This window comes from Semicossyphus pulcher, unplaced genomic scaffold, assembly GCF_022749685.1.
Source record: "Semicossyphus pulcher isolate SPU_LCO1_2020_fin unplaced genomic scaffold, fSemPul1.0.p SCAF_10, whole genome shotgun sequence".
In the NCBI taxonomy this organism is placed as follows: Eukaryota; Metazoa; Chordata; class Actinopteri; order Labriformes; family Labridae; genus Semicossyphus; species Semicossyphus pulcher.
Genome location: NW_027211604.1, coordinates 20,187,776 through 20,204,546, shown reverse-complemented (window position 1 = coordinate 20,204,546; position 16,771 = coordinate 20,187,776). Strand labels below are relative to the sequence as shown.

The 16,771-nt window shown below is 41.5% G+C and overlaps 1 protein-coding gene across 1 annotated transcript in view; it reads left to right on the top strand.

Moving 5' to 3' along the window:
* Nucleotides 1–16,771, top strand: part of fstl4 (follistatin-like 4) — a 217,869-nt gene that overhangs the window by 194,872 nt on the left and 6,226 nt on the right. The window contains exons 10-14 of the mRNA XM_069674450.1: nucleotides 3,505–3,639; nucleotides 4,249–4,275; nucleotides 5,527–5,645; nucleotides 7,801–7,950; nucleotides 13,308–13,415. Coding sequence (XP_069530551.1) covers nucleotides 3,505–3,639; nucleotides 4,249–4,275; nucleotides 5,527–5,645; nucleotides 7,801–7,950; nucleotides 13,308–13,415 — 539 coding nt within the window. The remainder of the gene's footprint in view (nucleotides 1–3,504; nucleotides 3,640–4,248; nucleotides 4,276–5,526; nucleotides 5,646–7,800; nucleotides 7,951–13,307; nucleotides 13,416–16,771) is intronic.

Here is a 16,771-nt window from a genome sequence, read left to right as displayed (position 1 = left end):
TTGTCTTTCTGTAAACAATGCAGCACGCGGAAAAGGAAGTCTTGACTGGAAGTTGTTTATCGCTAACCGCTGGCTACACGCCGTTCACCGTTGTCCCCAGAGGCTATATCGTCGTCAGACTATAGCGGATGGGATCCAAGATTGGTTGCTGTTGGATTTAAACTGTGAGCTTTATGTCTCTGACTTGTTTACTAGTTACTATAAGGCCACAGAGGAAATCATGAAGCCAGCAAGTATCATGAAGCCAGCTGACAATAGGTTGAGTAGGAATAGGCATAAGGTGTGCAGTCTCTCCCAGCACAAAGGACTTAGGTGCACAACAGCAAAGAGTCAGTGTCAGATACTGTAGTCGGGCTACCAGAGCCACAAGAGTCAAATCACTTTCTGATCTTGTGTTTGTATCATGTCTAAGCTGCCTTTTCTCTGCCTCGAGCACATGCCTCATTCGCCCCTGCAAAAATAGGCCCATGGGCTGGAGTAAAGAAGACTGAGTCATAATTTAAGACCTCACCAATCCCACACAGAATCCCTGTCATTAAGAGCTGCTACGAGGTTGCTAAATGAAGATATAAAAGCTAATTTAATGAGTGGTTGATTCAGTGGTTTTCAGTGAGAATTGATCAGAACATAATTATGAATTAGATGTAATTAAAGTGGTGTCTCATTTTACGAAGGCCTGCTTCAAGGCAGATTTCACTTCAAAGCATTACACACTTCACCCCTGATAAAAGAGAATTATTATCAGAACCCACGAAGACATTTCACTAATGTGAAAAGCTTTGCGTCAACTTCTGTAATGTCTTGGTATTTCACAATGCAGTAGGCGTGAATCGCACGATTCATTTCTCAGCGTATAAAATGAGAACAACTTGTTTTTGTAAGCAAGGACTTTTTTCTGTTGGGTACATATTTTAATCTGCACGAAGACAAACACTTACAGTGTGTCAAGTTTTAACAGGTAGAAAGAAGATGGAAGAAGGAAAAGATAAAGACATAGGGAGCGAGAGGGAGGGAAAAAGTGGATGTAATGTGTTTATTAAAGTTCAAAGATGCTATAGATACTACAAAACAAGAAGAGAAAGCATCTTTTATGTTACAACGTGGCCTGTAAGTGCATCACACGTCATTGTGTTGTGTTCAAGGTAGTGCTACATACAGTACAAGAAGGATCCGAGTACAGCTGTACATCACAGAGCTTGATGCTACAGCAACATCAGAGAGACTGCCTCTGATGATGACATCTGTCTCTGAACATCACCTGTCACCTCCATCTAACATCAACACTGACACTTGAGGCAAACAATGCAGCATTGTTCAGTGTGTGTGGGGGAGATACGTGAGAAACTAGACTTCACTCTGTAAGGCTATTGAAGTACAATGTTTGAAATGTACAGCATGAAGGAAAAGCAGAGTGATTTCAATGTTTTACTGGGCGGCATGTTTTTACAGGCTGTGAAGTTACTGAAAGTTCAAACAGTATCAAGAGGACTTTCAGCCCTCCATCAATAGTTCCATTAGCAAGTCCTAAGTATGGCAAACATATTTCTTTTCAATAAAAGCTTCACATGCAATCATTTCTTCTTCTTTTAGAGAAAATATGCTGTGCAGTTCAGTTATTATACACCAAAGCAGATCCAACAGAAGGCTCCACATGAGCGGTGGCCATCTTGGTTGAAAAAATGCCTCAATAGTGCTACTCTGCACAGTGATTGAAGCAAACCCATTAAATGTCTTTTATTGTTGGACCTGGGCCAGGTTGCAATTTTACAATTGCATTCAGCAGACGCTTTTGTCCAAAGCGGCATCAGAGAGGAGAAGAGTCTAGTTATCAACTAAGGTCCCTGTTGTGATGGGAGAACCAGGCGCCTTTCATTTGAAGAGGTTTGAATTTGCATGCAGCAAGGCCTGCCAGAAGGGAGTTGCAGTAGTCAGTGTGTTAAATTATGAGAGCCTGCACTGGCAGTTGTGTTGCATGCTCTGACAGGTAGGGTCTGATGTTCCTTTTGTTGTACAGGGCAAATGTGACTGAGAGGGGAAAAAAAGTAGCATTGCTGAGTCATCTCATTCCCAAGCTAGTATTTCTGTGCAAAGGTACTGAGAGTAAAAAACTGTATAAAGGTTACTTTACATGTGTGTCTTATTCATACACACTGTTACATCCCAGCTCATGGGGGAAAGGACGTGACATTAAACCAGATGTTAAAAGGTTAAACACAGCTGTTTAATTCAACAAAAGAGTATTTTATTCAACAACAAAAGAAGGTGAGGAAAACTATAACGGAAAGGGCCCCTAAACCTAGTGTGTCTCAACATAATAGTCAAGCTACGTGGTGCAATTTTATTTATTTATTTATTGTATTTTAATACTTCACCTAATAGGCCGAACCGAGTATAGTCTGCAGCCTTTGTATCGTTCACAACAGAGTAGGTTGTCGCTCTCGCACACACACAGCCAAAGGTCTTCTCAAAAGGGTCGCCACCCGCCGCCTTTAATTCCTCTCCCTGTTGATTGGAGGACAAAGATTGGTCGAGAGATCCAACACCGCACCAATGAACCAGAAGGAGGGAAGGGGAGACGAGCAGCAGCCGACGACCAGCCAATCCTAGAGCCGAAACACTGGCACCTGTATCTGCATAAATGACAGCGACTGCATACAACAAAATATACATCAATACACGGCCTCATGGCCTTGGGGCCGTAACACACACAGACACAGCATCAGTCTTAAAGGAACATTAATTAACCTCATCGAAAAAATCCCTTTACTCTTGTATATCTGTATTTGCAAGGAAAATGTTTGCTTGTGTTTACATTTCGAAAAAACCTTTGGTGGAATCAGGCCATGATACAATTCCTCTGACATAACACATACAGTTATAACTCGTTCAGGTTCTTCTATTTACTTCATAACTTCACAAGAAAATACTTGCACTTTATTCTTTTTTTACCAATCCAAAACGAATCTGATCTGCACCCAAGCAAAGCATTAAATATCTCTGAGTGACCTTGCAGTTGTTTACTCTCTCAGATGTTCATAACACATCTATTCCTCTGTGATTTGAGTAAGCATTTCTGCTGCTTCCCTGTTTGCCCTCTGTTTATTTGGTTGGTTGGTTTTGTTCTGAACACCGTTTGGTCACTTAAAGGGACGGTTGGTTATTTGACCCTCCTTAATTTCCCCCCTGGGGATCAATAAAGGATTATCTTATCTTATATAGATCTTTGTGTCAGATTAGTCCAACTCACATTAATGATGTCTACTTAGCTGGTTTAAATGTATGAAGGTTTGGCTTATAATGAAAATGTTCATTTATATTTCTTGTAAGACTGAACAAGACTTAACTGAAGTAGTCTAGATTGTTGTGAAGCCTATTATAATTGCATTTGGTTCATTACATAAGGCTGACAGTCAGCTGTCTCAAATCAATATAAATAAAAGACAAGAAATGCAGCAACAACAGCCTGTCACAATAACTCTGCTCTCTTTTACTCTCTTCTTGTAGCAAATGGAAGCGAGCTCTTTATCGGCAGCGTGCGGTATGAGGACACCGGGGCCTACACCTGCATCGCCAAGAACGAGGTGGGAGTGGACGAGGACATCTCCTCTCTGTTTGTCGAAGATTCAGCCAAGAAGACACGTAAGTCAAACAGTGTTAACACTCTCTTGTCACTCTAAGGTCAGTCACAACAATATGTATATCCTGACCAATTGTTTTTGTCCTTTATGTCTTAACAACAAACATAATGTAGCAGGACAATCTAGAAGTACAAATAATTTCTAACCTTAATTCTGTAAAGGATCGGGCTTGAGTCCCTCTTATCCTCGATTTTGACAGTGCGCAGTGTAAGAGATAATTCTCACTGAATTACAAAGTTTAAACAATCGTATCACATATTTTATATCCTTTGATTTTGATTCTTTCATAAGATTGCGTCATTTTGATGAGTTAACCATCCGCACCTAGAAAGAGAATATCAGGCCAGTTGAAATTAAACAGAATAATCGATGACTTGTCCTCTCTCAAGGAAAGAGTGATCACTTGATTTAAGAGGAAATATGATCCTGTCACAGACGCTGAGGAACATTTTGTAGCTGTCAAACATGTTTTGTTTTCGCCACGACAGGAGAGAAATCACCTCCCCTGTTTCCTGGAAGATCTGCCTCCTGTTTCTTAAAGTGATTTAATGTTTTTTCCTCTCTTTTTCTCCCTCTTTTACATCCTTTTGCTCGCTGGCTGACTCTGCAGTCGCAAACATTCTGTGGAGAGAAGAAGGTAATACATTACACCTCTTTAAAGTGCTTTTGTAAATATGGCGAGCATGTTTTGCAGCTCCTCAGGTCCCCCAGCTGGATGTCTTCACTTTCAAAGATGTTTGTTGTACTGCCCAGAAGATTCACTAAGTTGTTTTCTCTCCAGCAAAAGTTTACTTCAAATCTTACCTTCTTTCTTGCGCGCCCAAGGTGTTTCATCGCTTTGCTGGGGTGGTTTTTAATCTGTTTTTGGATCACCCAGGGAGGAAACATTTACACACAAACAGGAACTGTTTGCATTTTGCAAATAAGACCACAGACGCAGTGTGGTGGTGAGGAGAGAAGCAACTTTGTGGTTTTCAGCTGCATACAAATCAATCCCAACTTTATACAATGCATACTGCACTGGAAGAAACACTGTGGTTTACAATACAATACAAATACAATCTGTTGTCTATACATCATCAGCGCGTCAGTTTAACGGCAGAAATACAAGAACCCGGTGTGGTCTGGAGTGCAGTGCAAACCATAGATTATACGAGTGTTTATCCATCCAACACAGTGTGTGTGTGTGTGTGTGTGTGTGTGTGTGCTGTGAGTGCGTTCATACATGTGCCACCTTTTTCAAATGCGTGCATGTATATTTCATGTTTTACTGAAAATGTGTTTCAGACTGTTGAGGAGTGCTCAGTCTCTGGGGCAATACGTTTCATCTCACGTTGTTATAGTGCACAAATAATGTCATAACAGCCTGACAAATCAATCATCATCACGGTTTTTGTCTATGCATGCATCTTCTAAATGTGTCTGCATGCTCCAAGCGTTTCTAAGTGCTCGTGCTTATCATCTACACACACGTGATGTGTTCCTGACAGCAGTAATAGCTTGTTGCTCATCCAAATGTCTTAACATCAGAGTGTGATTCCTGCTAACTCATCAGCAGCTGTTTACACAGAGCAGACGAGATGTGAAATGTTTCCTCTCAGAGACAGAGCCTTTCATTTGATGCCTCTCGCTACAGTATGTTGAGAACGTGTTGCTGACAGAGCCCTTTGTAGGCATTGTCAAAAGGCTGGCAGCTACATGCTGTCCATTCCCGCTAACGTGATAGCATGCTAACAGCAGTCCTGCTGTGTCTCCTCCAGCAGGGAAATTGAAATGCCAATCACAAGTGTCAGTTTAGATGGGAGCAGGACATTTCTGCTGTTCTTAATTTGTATTTGTTGCTTTTTTGAAAGGATGGCTGTCAATATTTTTCTGTCTTCTCTTGCAGGGTTGAGTGTGGGGAATATGTTCTATGTGTTTTCTGACGAGGGCATCACTGTTCTGCAGCCCAGTGAGTGTGAGATACGCAGACACATGAAGCGGACAGAGAGGATTGTTGCAACCTATGTAAGTGCATGTTATGCCTATTTTTTTGCTATCAAGGTTTGACGATGGACAAGACGATGTCACTGCACTTGCATTTTTACAATAAGAAAGGCATACAGGGGTGCTTGTTTAGCTCAGTGGGTAGCACAGGCTCCCCTTATTCAGAGGCTATAGTCCTCGTCGCAGCGGCTGCAGGTGTTCCACCCCTGTCCTCGGCCCTTTGCTGCATGTCAGCACCCACTCTCTTCTACCAGTATTTCCTCTTTCTCTTCAGCTGCCCTGTCATTGAAGGCAAGAATGTCCCAAAATAAAAAATCAATCTCAAGATCGTGACACATCTGGAACTCTGTGAAGGGCATCGTACTCACAGCCAGTAATTAGGCTGCTGTGCCATTGTCCAAACAAGCACTGCAAGTTACCAGGTGGTTGTAGGATGCTGCAGTAGAAAAAGGCTATCTGTCTATCTATCTGTCTGTCTGTCTGCCTGTCTGCCTGTCTGCCTGTCTGTCTGTCTGTCGTGCTACAGAGTTTCAGTGTTAAGGCAAATTGGCATCAAAATGATGACAGCCCCTCCTCCCCTCCCCCTCCCTCAGAGTGGGCTCCTCACCTCACTAAAAGATGTAATGGGATTACTTGTGTCCATTACTCAACAGCTCAGTCGACTGTCCATAGTTTATACGAGAGACCCCGGGGCTTTTAATCCACTGGAGAACATCCCTCTCTCAGAGCAATGGGCTTTAGATGGTAGAAGTTGCTTGTTCTACTGAGGGATTTGGGTTTTACAGGAGCCTGTAATTGTATTAGAGATCAATACAAACTCAATAAGCCATGTGTTAGCCAGTTCCTGCTGTAAACAGCACTTTCTCCACTTTGGAGAGGTGGAGAGGAGGTGGGAACTCTTGAAACACAACCTTTGTGTGTGTGTGTGTGTGTGTGTGTGCGTGTGTGTGTGTGTGTGTGTGTGTGTGTGTGTGTGTGTGTGTGTGTGTGTGTGTATAACTGCCTAGTCAGCACAAACAGCGGGCTGCAGGGCCTGTGAGGGGAGATGTTGCTTGAGTCTGTTGTGGTGGAAGAATTTGTTGAGGTTTTGCTTCAAACTGATCCAAAATCTGATTTTTAACTTGGGAGTGGAGTTACTGTTTTCTAAGGGAAACTGTCATGAGAACTAAAATTATTAGCAACTATAATTTAAGTATTACTTTTATTAAGTACCAGAGGTATAGACCGCCGTCGTCACATCGCGTATGGTAGGGTGATTCCGTCCTTTCAAATCACGCTTAAAAGCACATCTCTTTAACACTGCCTTTCATGACATTAAATTTATGAAGACTGTATAATTATCAACAACAACTTCTGATATATTATTTGCCATTCATCAGGTCAAAAGAAAATACACATTTTCTGGCTGTAGGCCCTGAGGAGGAAGGATTTGTAGATTTGTTTGTTTTTTTATTTCATCATCTGTAGAGTGTTGTTTTGTCAAGACAAGAAAGTTAACTTTAATGTAACTTTAGGCACCAGAAACATATAATTTTCACTATTCTGTGACATGTTGAAGATTTTCATTTAAAAAAATGTCTGTTAAGTTACTACTTATTTATGTGTCATCGAATGAGGTAACGCAATGGTGATTGAGACGGCGACTTTTGCAGAATAAATCCCGAGCGGCGCCCGGTTAGTGACGCGTTCACCCAGCAGTGGTTGGTCTGCCAGAGAGGGAAGGCGGAGCTAAGCGGCTGCTTTTCCGGTCTCTGCAAGTGCTGCGAGTAAACAGTAATCTACTATGGCTGAAGATCGATGACTGCAGATACAACTTCAAAAATAAGTGAAAATCCAAAGTAAAAGAAACAAATTCGACGCTCAGTTGAAGGCAAACAGTCTAAAAAGGAAAGCGACCGACAGCGAGGAAAATCAAGAGTTACAACCGGAGCCAACCGTGGACGTCACACATGCAACACTGTCTGGATATCTGGGAAGTGTGCTCCCGCAATTACCGCAGAATGAAACAGATTATAACTTGAAACATATGTAACAGGTAAATGAAAAATGAAAAATGAAAAATGAAAATGCTTGTCTCTTACACACCAGGAAGTCCTGCCAACCTTTTCCTCCCTCTGTTGCGCTCCTACTTCTACTCCTCCCATCATCCTCTCTGTTCTCTGTCTGTTCTTCGCAGGAGGAGATGTGCCCTAAAGGTGAGGGGGTGTCACCTCAGCACTGCGTGTGGTCCTCAGCAGTCAACATCAGGGATAAGTACATCTACGTGACGCAGCCCCTCCTGAGCCGACTGCTAGTCGTCGATATCCAGGCGCAGAAGGTGGTGCAGGTGGGTGGAGCAGGTGTCAGGCCAGCTGCAACACTTCAAAGTGTACTTTCAGAACATCACAGACGTTATTCATCTATGAGTTAGTGACTGACTTTATAAAGCTTCTGTAGAAAACTTTGCATATTGGTTAAGTCTTAACAAAAGTTCAGCACTGAGAATAAAGTCGAAGGAGAAAAGTTATCCTATAACGTGACATGAAGTGCATGTTTTTCTTTACTGCACAAGTACTGCTCCCTGAGTAGAGGCAGTCTTTAGTTATTATTCTTTTAGAGATCCAGGCATCAGCTGCTGAGCTACTGTTGCAGTGCTGCTCACATTTACAACCCCAGGGTGCAACAGCACGAGAAACCACTTTGTATGAGGTGAAAGATTATTCGGGCACACCGGCACGCAGGTAAAAGGCTCAAATTTGCCAAATTGTGACTGTTATTACAACAGGCAAAGATCAGTGAACAAAACATTCGAGTAGCAGCTTCTCATTCTTAGCCAGCGCTGACTGCTGCTGCCACGAGTTAAAAATGACATCTAGCACTGATGGTAGGTCAAACCTGTGCTCGTACAAAGATCATTTGTGAAGGAAGAACATCCACTCTCTACCTGCCAAATAACCAACAGTTTATTTGTTTATTTATTAAGACAGTGGCTACTCTTCCTGGGGTCTCCATTATTTCATTAACATTACATCAGCTGGATTACGTGCATCCATAACATTCATGCTCACAGTACAACAAAAATCACTACAATACATCACACACATGTCTTGTACATACAGTAGCTCTCCCTAATCATTGATCTCTTTGATAGTAAAGAAAAGAAGGTACCTGAAAATATAAATCACACAAAAACAAAAGATTGGATCGATAACCCAAAGTCCATTTCCAACGTCCATTTCATATCATGTTCTACCCTCGTCATATTTTCTTGACTTCTTGGATTTTGGCGGTTGGTCAGCGCTAACGTTGGCCGACTTCGTCTTGTTGGCATCTGATGCGTCAGCTGTTTTTGTTCTCGCCCCTGTAATATATATTTGTCCATTGGCAATGCTAGACTTTTTCTCTGTGTGTGTCTAAATGTGAAATCTGTCATGGAAATCAACGCGTTTGTGTACTGCGTCACCCGAAAATGAGTCCGGGTTGTCCGACGCCAAAACATAGTTCCGCCTGCTACATTTTCAAAATGAAAAAAAACACAAAGAAGTAGTGACACGCCCCCCCCCGTCATGCCGCCATGCCCCTTGGGAACTTGGGAATATCATATACTAACACTATTATTATATTAGATTACAGGTTACCTTAGAAGATACTTTGCTTACAACAGTTCTCCCTCACTGTGTGGAAGCTGGTTACTAAGATGTCCTGAGTGTCTCTGTAGGATTTTGGGACGTTAACACTCTTGCAGCCTCAGCCTGAATGATTTCATCTGTTGTAGTTCCACATAATGATTTATGATGATCAATCATTTATTTGATTAAAGGATCTTATATACTGTTGTGCAGCCTCACTCAACTATCTACAGCTAATCGGAAATTGAGCTCAAGTATTGGGTAGAAGAGTATACAAAAAAGACTATCTACAAAACTGCTTTATCTCCATGTCAAACAGCATCACAAACAAGAGATACATTTGATTCAACCGCCACGTTATTGCCAGCGTGGCACGTTGTATCTAATCCACAGGCGATGTAAGAAGACCACATGCAAGGTAAAATAAATCAAAAGCACCTCAAGTGCTGGAAACAATATGGTGCCCAGGTGGGTGCTGGCCGCCTCGCCATTCATCTTGCCTGTAACGGCTGTTTAGAGACTGAATCCCTCAGGGGTTCTTCCCAGGGTCAACATCATTTATACTGAGGCTCAAGATGGGGGGGAAATAGGCCTAACTTGAGGAGGAGGAGGAGGAGGCGGGAGAGAAGAGGGGAGATAAGTGAAAGTCTGAGTAGAGAGCGAATGAGAAAGTGAGCAGGTAGAAAAATGTCATTTATAACCTGTTACCTGACCTTGGTATCAGTGTGAAGAAACAGAAACTAGAGGTCAAATCATTTTACACACGGCGTATGAGGCCTGTGTGAAAAATATAACTCCACTTTTATAAAAGACATATTGTATTTGACTTTTTCTCAGTCAAATGTAATAAAATGATATGATGCGATTTAGTGACAGGAGAAACAGAAGTGTGTTCTAGCACATCAGACGTTCTCACAACCTTTAAAGTTCAGATTGTGTATTGCAGCCCACCAACTCCCCCCTTCTCTCTCTCCATCCCACACTGTAAAACTGCTTCCTTCCCTCTCCCGCCTCTCCCCCCGTGTCTCTCTTGAAGACCCTCCCTGGCCTCTGGGTGCAGGAGGTTAATGCATCCTGCCTTTTTTCTTGTCTCCTCTTTCTTTGTTATCTCAAAGCTTGTGGTTTTTCAAAGCACATTTGTAGCTTCCCTTCAACAATGGCCTTTAGAACAAGAGAAAAGATGGCAGGCTGCAACGAATGCACTTTTACAACTGACAGAAGGAATGGACCAAAAATGGCTTTAATGTTTTTAATGGTGAAGTCAGAAAGGTACATTAATTATCTCCACAAAACAGTGGTCAGAAGGACGGGGTATATGTCTAAGAAATAGATTTAATAAACACAGCAAGTAACCCATAAGCTATAAGTTATTTGTCCTTAGGCATCAACATGTTGGGAATTCCTTCATTAAATTAAAGTCTTTGAATTAAACACAATAGAAGTGTACTAAATACGAGCTGCATCTAAAGAAAAGTTGGAATGCACAAAAGGTTAAATCAGAGATTTAAATCCCAGAGAATAACAGATTACGCTTCATTAATCTTTATTGTCACATACTTTTGCAAGAAAAGTGAAAAGTTCTGTTCTGCACCTTTAAAAAAGCTTCCTACTTTTTCGAAACCTTCAGTTTTCACAACCTTAATTTCCAGCAGACACAAGATGAAAGCCATAAAAATGTGGAGAAACTGCACTAATAATGACTTTATGGATTTTCATGCATTCGCACGAAGGTAAATCGCACCTTTGTTATCTTTTTCAACAAAGGGATGTAACCTTGACTCTGAGGTGTCAGACCTGTGCCAGCCTCAGCTCCCACTGGGAAAGAAGACAAACAGCACTTCAGCTAATTAAAAGGGAACCCAGATGGTAAAGACCTCTGGTTATGTAGTCACTTTAACGTACTAGGGTGGTCTCTGCTCTAATGCAGTATAACCACGGGAGGTGGCACATAGTTGTCATCAAGGTTTATAATGTGGATGGATGAAATCTGCTCTTTATTTTTAATCAGGTTTGTAATTTAATTCTGTAAGTGCTGTAAGTTTCTGCTCTGGGCCTACTGACAATCAAACTCCACATTCAATACTGTGACACATATCATCTTATATCATCTGATTTTCTGTTGACAAGCTAGAGCTGTTCTTTATCAATGCAAGGGCAGACGTTTTAAAGAATATACATCTAAAACCTTTCAAATGTAATGAAGGAGGTAGAAGAAGCTAAAACTTGGGTTACTCAGCTTACTTTACTTACTTTTTGATATTATTCTTTGTCTAACTTCAGTGAGTTACACTGACCTACTAATGAGCCCTGCATCCCTAGCCTGTATTTGTTAACTCTGAAAAGTATAACAAATCAGTTATTAGTTTTAGCGTTATGAAATTTTTTGTTTCCTTTTAAGAATATTATCAAAGTAATTTTTAGTCACTCTGTTGCAAAGGGACAGAAACACACTGATACTTAGGTTGGGTACAGATACTGCTTACCTGCAATTATTCAGACAAGAGTCTTTTACGGCATCAATGGGCTCCAGCTTATATATTCTCCACCAGTATTAAATTCCGTTGAGGAAAATAATGACGAAAAATTTTCATCAATGATCTTTGTTCCATGAGGAAGACAAGACGTTGCCGAGCTAAAACTTGATCGTTGATAATAAAAACTCAGACAAGACTGATGTGAGTCACTAAAACTATAAAGGGTAAAAGTGACTCAAATGTGACTCAAACTAATAAGCATCTTCGTCTGAAGGCAAAGACTACATCTAGTATCTGCCAAAATTAACGCTGTTCTCCACGAATGTTGTTTGCAATTGTACGTCATAATGAAGGTCAGCACTGGCTGAAAACAAGGAACTTCTACCTAATTGTTTTCCATATTTAATGAAAGAAAAAGATTAAGAGAGAAACACAGATTTGTTAAGATATTTGTTTGCAGCAAAGCTTTGCGAATGTGTCTCAAATTAAGGCCAGACAGCAAAACCTAATTACAGCTTAATTATAGCACTGCTCCAGCTAACGAGGACAAACACTCCTGAAACAATAAAAATGTTAAAACATGATGATCATTAAAAGGTTGCTCTCAAATCACACCTTCATTTCTACAAAAAAAACTGTCCTTAATTCCAACATTTACAGAGTGTTTAGAGGTGGACACAAAATCCAATCTATAGCCTCTCAGTCTGCAGCATTGTGGCCTGACCTCAGCTTCACCTCTGCTCCCATCATGGAGAAAGCTAAACACACTCGGAGACAAACTCACACATGCAGTCTCCACATACTGTACAAACACACATGCTGAGTTGGCACTTGGCTGACCAGCTCGGAGCAGAGGGCTGGACCTCCCATTACTGAACACAGAGCCTGTGGTCTCGCTCCACTGGTGAGGGTGTCAGCAGCTCCCTGTCCACCCAGCCAGAAGCAGGGTAATGGATTGTGTTATTCTTTGTTGTTGACATTGCAGCACGCCTGAGGTTGCGTACTCCCCACCCCCCTCGTCCCTCTCCTTTCACTGTCTGTCTGATCTCTTCTTTTCCTTCTGCCTTTCACTGTCAAGTTATGTGCAAGTTATTCTCCATTCTTTCTGCTCTTTCACCTGATGTGTGTCAGATTCCCTCACTGAAACCGCTCCAGCAGCAGAACATGCCGTACACGTTTTCTCTATATATTTTTGGCATTCACAGCTGCTTTGTAAGAGACGCGATGACTCTTGAGATCTGTTAAAGGATTATTGGGTAGTATTTCGGTCCTGTTTAAATTTCCAAACTGCAACTTACAACTGGAGATGATTTCCTCTGGCATTAGTTTTGCCACATTTAACTAATAAAAACAAGCACCAGACTTGCAGCAATATCTCTGAAAAGCTGGCAGTCTTATTTTACATCAGTAAATGTCTGTTTTTCCTTTCGTTTTGCTTCAATATTTGAATAACCATACAGTGTAATAACTGTGAGTAACGGCACGTTAAACACAAAAATCAGCTGTGTTTTTATAGCTTTTCAGCACCATGGACAGAGCCTTAATGATTCAGCTCGCCAACAACTCATGCCGTCTCGTCTCCTCTCTCTTGTCTCTTCTAGGCAGTAGCAACAGATCCTTTCCCAGTAAAGATGCTCTACGACAAGTCACATGACCAGGTGTGGGTCCTGACATGGGGGGATATGGACAGAACACACCCAACACTTCAGGTAAGTGTGTTTGGTGTTTGTTGCTAAAAAGCTCCCATGGGTAGTTAATAGTTTGCGGTGGTTTCTCTGCAAAGATGAGCCGGAAACAGTTTGTTGTTTACTGTTTTGCTCTCATGAGATGCTCCTTTTTTGTTTCCTTTTTTTATCTCACTCAAAACGTCATGTTCGTAAAATTCCTTACACTAGAATCTCATTTTGGAGTACAAAAAAATACCCCCTCTTTATTATAGCCTCCACAACCCTACCAATACATCTGCTGTGTTTGTATTTGTGAACTCTGATGAACGATTATCTTCTTGGAAGAATATAATCTATATAAGCTGTAGAAAGTTCACCAGGGGAGGAAAACCGCGCCTCATAACTAATTGAGCTCCTTAGTGTACCTGCGTTCCTGTTTACATGATAAGTATTAGCGTGACAACATCTAATCTATGTATGTTTTAGAGCATTTACCAAGCCAGCAAAACAGCAATTCGCAGCTGAGGCACAGTCGGCTTGTGCCTGCCGTCCCCTCGGACCACTGGTGTTGGAGGCTTCACAAATGAGAAATGATCACAGGTGTGGTTGTATTTAATCCACCTCGGGGGATTGGGTGAGGAGAGGGAAAGGGAGAGGAGGATGCAGGGTTGGGGAGGTGAAGGGGAGGAGAGAGAGAACAGAGCTGGAGCCTGTGGGAGAGGCATGATGCTGTTTTTAAAGGGACAGTGTTTATATGGGTGTGTGTGTGGAGGACACTGCCACGAGTAACGCTACCAAGGGATCCCACTGTAATCTCTGTATGAGACACAAACATGTTTATGGTTCTGCTTTGTCCCATTGGAGGGAAAGATCCCATTCCAATCATGTGAGATGTTCAGCCTTTACCGATTCGATGTGCTGTCATTGGAGGGACTGAAGAGACACTGTCACATCTTTGTTTCTAGAGAGGATCTTTGGGTTGAAATTATTTTATGTTCACATCACTTGAATATATTCTTTTGTGCTCTTTGCACCATTGATTTGAACACTAGTGGTTTTAAAGCACGGTGGCAGTGGAGTTGAGGGTCAGCTAAGGGAGTTTAGTTCCAGCATTGTATTCAGAACTTTGAGAACAAATAGGGCCATCTCATGTAACGCTGCATAGGTTCTAACTATGATGTGAACAGCACAGCACTTTGAAACGCTCAGGTGTGTACAATTGAAAAAAATCAGATTGCAGGACTACTGTTTTGCTTCTACTTCCTCAGCGGCAGTACCCCGATTGTCTCTTGCGCCATTGCTTTGAGTGGATTCAAGGGCATGTCTACCTAAACAGTAAATATAGCTGTTAGGTTTTCTAATAGTTTTTACGTTTATTTTCAATCAGATATTTAAGGATATCTTTGATGTCTAATCAATAGCTTTACAGCTGTTAAACAACCTTAGTTATTTGTGAAATGGTTCTAAAGCTTCTCATGAGTCGTAGTGTTTCATATTGCACAGTTATCTACAGATTTATTAAAGAAACGTAAAATGCAATGGAAGATTATTTCAGAAGGTGCCACTGTGTGTGCAGGTTTTAACAGCCTTCTGCAGATCTGCCTGGTCAAGTAGTCACTATGCGTGTCTTGTTCGGTGCATGCATACAGTGCCCTGTTTTTTTCCTGTTTTGCAGCTTTTCTTTGCAGAGTGTAGGTGTACTAGCAGGGGGATTTGTCTGTGTACTAAAGTGCAGACTCATGGTGTTTATGTAGGAGTTGCTTTTAAACGTCTACGAGATGTTAAAAGTCTTAAATGAAGCAGAAAATTCTGTGAAAAGATGTTTTTTCATCACAGACAAAACAATTCTCTGCTCATGTAATTTTAAACAGAGTACAGAGAGCAGCTTTGCGTAACATGTCTCTCTTTTGTAGCAGCTGCCTGAACCGCAGAAAGCACATTTTTCTGCTTTTCATTTTAGTCATTTCCCCCTCTCTCGGCAGTCGTTGACGAGTAATGAATAATTAGAGAACAGGGCATGAATCACTCAAAAATGCAATTGCAGGGAAACTGCATAATGGATTAGAGTCCACATGGATCACACCACAAATAAATGGTCTGATAATGTCATTATCATTTGGACAGAAAGTAATTGACCTGTTCAGCAGCAGCCTGTCACCACCAGAGGCACCGCTTCGCTTCAGCGGATCATACATGTGTATGAGTGTGCGTCTGTGTGTGTGCATGCTAATGTGTGCGCTCATGACGTGTAAATGTGCGCAGGGGAATGTGTGTAGGAGTGTGTGCGTGGTATTTTAAAGCAGCCAAGTTTGGGATGGCTCAATATCTCTGTGTAAACATCAGAGGGAGTGTGATTGTCAATTCATTAGAGAAGACAAATGGAGGAATCTCTGCCGGGCAGAGAGAGACGTGGCCTTTCAAACTGTCAGTCCGCTCCGCGTCTACGTGCCAAGAAGACATTTAACTCGTGGGCACTTTGTTTTTCTCTGTGCACACACACGCAGCTCTTCCCATCTGTTTTCTCCTCAGTTGTCTCTCATTTAGGTTTGCCAAATAGATAAGGACTGATCAATATTATTATCATAAATTAGCTCATTATTACAGCAGCAGTTTGTCACAACAAGGAGCGACACGTTTTCAGTTCAGGCTGGAAAAAAAATGTTTTACATTTTAGTCTCTTTAAATCATTTTATAAAAAAAGACTTTTTATCATAAAAACACTTTTTCAGTTTACTTTGTGTTTTCTGTTTTATTGCCCTGTCACTTCTCCGTCGTATCTCTTCTCACTGTAAGAGACATTGTCACTTCGTTTTGCAAAGGACCGGGTAAAGACTCATTAATTTGCATGCAATTGTTCAGAGTAAATCAACCTAAAGAGTTTGGATGTTGCAGGAAGGCTGGGTATTTTAAATAGTTTGGCGTGAGGGGGACCTGATTTTAAATGCCCTATATAGCGCTTTTCTAGTCACTCAAAGCACTTTTACACTACGTCACATTCACCCTTTCACACACTCATTCACACACTGATGGCAAAGGCCTAAGTGCTAATCTCCATTCAGTATCTATGCCCATTTATACCTGATGGCTATGCCCCTCAGGAGCAATTTGGGGTTCAGTGTCTTGCCCAAGGACACTTTGACATGTAGACTGTAGCAGTCAGGGATCGAACCCCCAACCTTCCAATTGACAGACGACCATCTGAGCCACAAGTATCTGATGAAAGAAGTTATCAGACTCTGAATCTGCAGTCACTACAGTCTTACTTTCTCTAGTGCATGCATTTACTGCATAACTATATGATATCTGCCTCAGGGAATAAAACACATCATTTTAATCAAGTATTTATGTAGGTTGAGTCTTCCTGGGTCTATAATATATACACATATATAAGCACGATT